Source organism: Corvus brachyrhynchos, unplaced genomic scaffold (genome assembly GCF_000691975.1).
Source record: "Corvus brachyrhynchos isolate BGI_N302 unplaced genomic scaffold, ASM69197v1 scaffold245, whole genome shotgun sequence".
Classification (NCBI taxonomy): domain Eukaryota; kingdom Metazoa; phylum Chordata; class Aves; order Passeriformes; family Corvidae; genus Corvus; species Corvus brachyrhynchos.
The window spans coordinates 3,369,751-3,372,926 of record NW_008238988.1 but is presented as its reverse complement, the minus strand read 5'-3'; the positions used below and the strand labels follow the sequence as shown (position 1 = coordinate 3,372,926).

Below are 3,176 nucleotides of genomic sequence, written 5' to 3'. Positions count from 1 at the left end.
AGGTGGGCAGCTTCCATGTCCATGGAGCTACTATCCATGAGAAGTTAAGGCACGAGAACCTCCACTGACTGCTCAAGGGAATGAAACACATGGAATTGCAATGAGCAGCCAATACTCAGTGGAGACTGGGCAGATTCTGTGTGTGACAGCCACATCTAGAATGGTTTTGGTCAGAAGGGACCCTAAAGAACATCCAGTCCCACTCCCTGCCACAGGCAGGGCCCCCTTCCACTATCCCAGGCTGCTCCTAGCCCTGTCCAAGCTGGTCTGGAGCACTCCCAGGGACAGGGCACTCACTTGGAAGCAACATGCCAGATACCCACACTCCCCTGAAGGCTGCTGCCTGGCTTTAGCCAGCTGAAAGATCAAAACTCTCAAAGTTGCTTCTGAAATTGGAAAGCTGCACAGCAATTCTACCAAAGGGTCATTAGAGGCCATCACCTACCTCTTCTGGTTTCACATCTCTGCTAGTGAAATCCTTTATGCAGTCCACGAAGCAATTTTCTGTAAGTTTATTGTATGTGCCAAGAAACTCCTTGAACTGTAAATAAAAATTGGACAATGAATATTAAAAAAAAAAATCTGTTTTAACTTTTCTTGCAGCTGCATGGGCTAGCTGGTGACACTGAATCTGAAGGACAAGTCACTAGAAAAATTTACTCTCAGTCAGAAGATTTCAGCACCAAAAGCTGCTCATACTCAAAACATGCTGTTTGTCAATGGTCACCTGTTTAAATTTTGGTTGTGTTAAGTCAGATGGTAGCTCAAGAGTTTTTGTCCTTCCCTATGCCCTACACCTTCCATTCTGTGTGACAGAGCAGCACAAGACCTTCAAAGCCACCCCTCCCAAATGCAGCATCTCACCTGCTTGATCTGATCAGACTCTGATAATTGTCCAGCCATGTTCCACCGCCTGTGACTCAGTCACCTAAAAGTGAGGATAAAAGTCGAGTTTTAAATAAAAAACATAAATATGAACTGCAACATTTTACATCAGAATGGAATTTTATGTATCCTTGAAGTGTGTTTAAATGCAACTTTGCTGGCAAACTTCCAAGCCGTTCACGCAAAGAGAAGTTATCTATTGGGAATGTATTCAGTTTAGAAGAACATCCAAGATAATTCCAGGTATGAAACTTTACCAGATCCACCTGTTATTTGCTGTCCTTTAAACACGTTTAGGGCATTTCACACAGCTAAAGTGACTTATAAAGTACCTTATTTATTTTTTTAAGTGCTGTCAAACTTACTAAATAAACTAGGGCAGGAGCTGGGGAAGAAGCAAAGTCGTAACACTTTCTAGCCTTAGCGTTTCAGTGACTTTAGATGGATCTGTAAAAAGTGAGGAAAAAAGGCCAATACAAACTGGCAGTCACTGAACAGATGCAGCACCAGGTGCAGGGCCTGGTTTCTGTGTAGCTGCACCAAACACCTGAACTACAGCAAATGTTGTGGTCATTGACTGTAGTGAATTAAATGCAAGAAAAACATGGAGTGAAAATGGCCTTACAGGAATGAAACAGACAAAGGAAAAGGGAAGAAGTAAACAGCCATGGATCCAAGAATTTAAACAAGCATCCTCAAGGAAGACTCACATTCCTAACCCAACACACTGAACATGTTAAGGCTTGAAAGCATCCCTGCAGGTTTCCTAGAATACTGAAGCCTCATCTTCCTTTTCCCTTAATTTCCATGTTATCTAAGACCTATCATCACAGATGATAATGCAGACTAATATCATGTGTTGACAAGAACAAGCTCCTTCGGTTTAATTCAACTCGTGGAAGAAAAATGAGCACTGAAGTGCAACCACTTTGGGGGAAAAGAAGTTCTTTTAGCCCTTTAGCAAGGGCTACTTACAATTAATCTTCTATTATGCTTTGCCAATTTTTGGGCAAGATACTCATGTTTTAGAGAGCTTTAGCTATTGCAGTCTCAGCAGGGGGAAGGGAAGGGGTACACAAGCTGCCTGAACATGAACAAAGAGACAGTAACAATTATTTCTACAACAGAAAGAAAATGAAGCAACTAAAAATAGCACCAGGGAGCTCTCACAAGTGAACTCTCCCTACACCCCCTCCCAGCAGCACAGGGATTGTGACATCTGCCTCTTAACATCACACTTTATCCCTGCACAGGGACACAATTCAGGGATTGGAGGCCAAGGGCACAGATGATTCTGGGATGTAAGATGCAAGAATTCCTCGTGGGCAGACAGGTCACGTGGGTTATTCTGAAGGAGAACCTACAGGATATGGTGGCTAAGAAGGAACCAGGTTTCATTCGGGCAGTCACTGAATCAGACTGGTTTGGGATGGAACAGACCTTCAAGATCATCTCATTCCAACCCCCTGCCATGGGCAGGGACACCTTCCACTATCTCAGGTTGCTTCAAGCCCCGTCCAATGTGGCCTGGAACACTGCCAGGGATGGGGCAGCCACAGCTTCTCTGGGCACCCTGTGCCAGGGCCTCAGCACCCTCACAGGCAGAACTTCTTTCCAATATCTAACCCTGCCCTCTGTCAGTGCAAAGCCATTACCCTTTGTCCTGTCACCCCATGCCCTTGTCCCAAGTCCCTCTCCAGCCTATCTCCTCTATCCTAAACCCCTAATTTGTTTTAGGAGAATGGACATGCCCATCACCTGGGGTAACCAGTGAGAAGTGATGGCAACTTCACTCTCACTTCTCAGCCTGTGAGAAAACAAGACCAGTGACAATTCTCTCAGGGCAGGGTATGTAGATAATTAAACAGAAACTGCAGGGAGCAGGAAAGACTTTTGTCCTCTGCCAAACGCGGGAAGCTCCAAGCTTCAATTGTCGGTGCCATTTTCTCACGCTCAGCATTGCTTCACAATTTGTGTTTATAGCAGAACTGATGCCTGTCCTTCTGTGACTAATTCGGCAAGATTGGGCAGATTGAAACTGTAGTTTCACAAAGCTTTGACACCTGGGAAAGGCTCTGATTCACATCAGCACAACTGCACCATCTGATCTGAAGTGCCTGAAGCTCTTGTCCCAGTACAGGTATTTCACACATTCCACAGTGAAATTACACGGCTCTGCTGCACCTTCAGCTATAAATCAGCTACTGAACATTCCCAGGAATGTGCAAATCTGGTTCATTCTAAAGTCTGGCAAATGTATTATTTCAAGATTTCCTGCTGCTTCTCCTCTT

General features: G+C 44.6%; 1 protein-coding gene across 3 annotated transcripts in view; it reads right to left on the bottom strand.

Moving 5' to 3' along the window:
• TIMM9 (translocase of inner mitochondrial membrane 9) overlaps positions 1-3,176 on the bottom strand; it is a 6,954-nt gene that overhangs the window by 2,399 nt on the left and 1,379 nt on the right. For all 3 annotated transcript variants that reach the window (XM_017738927.1, XM_008637290.2, XM_017738926.1), the window contains exons 2-3: positions 865-928; positions 446-541 (exon numbers count right to left, since the gene is read on the bottom strand). In XM_017738927.1, the coding sequence (XP_017594416.1) occupies positions 446-541; positions 865-903 (135 nt within the window). In that variant the 5' untranslated portion in view covers positions 904-928. The remainder of the gene's footprint in view (positions 1-445; positions 542-864; positions 929-3,176) is intronic.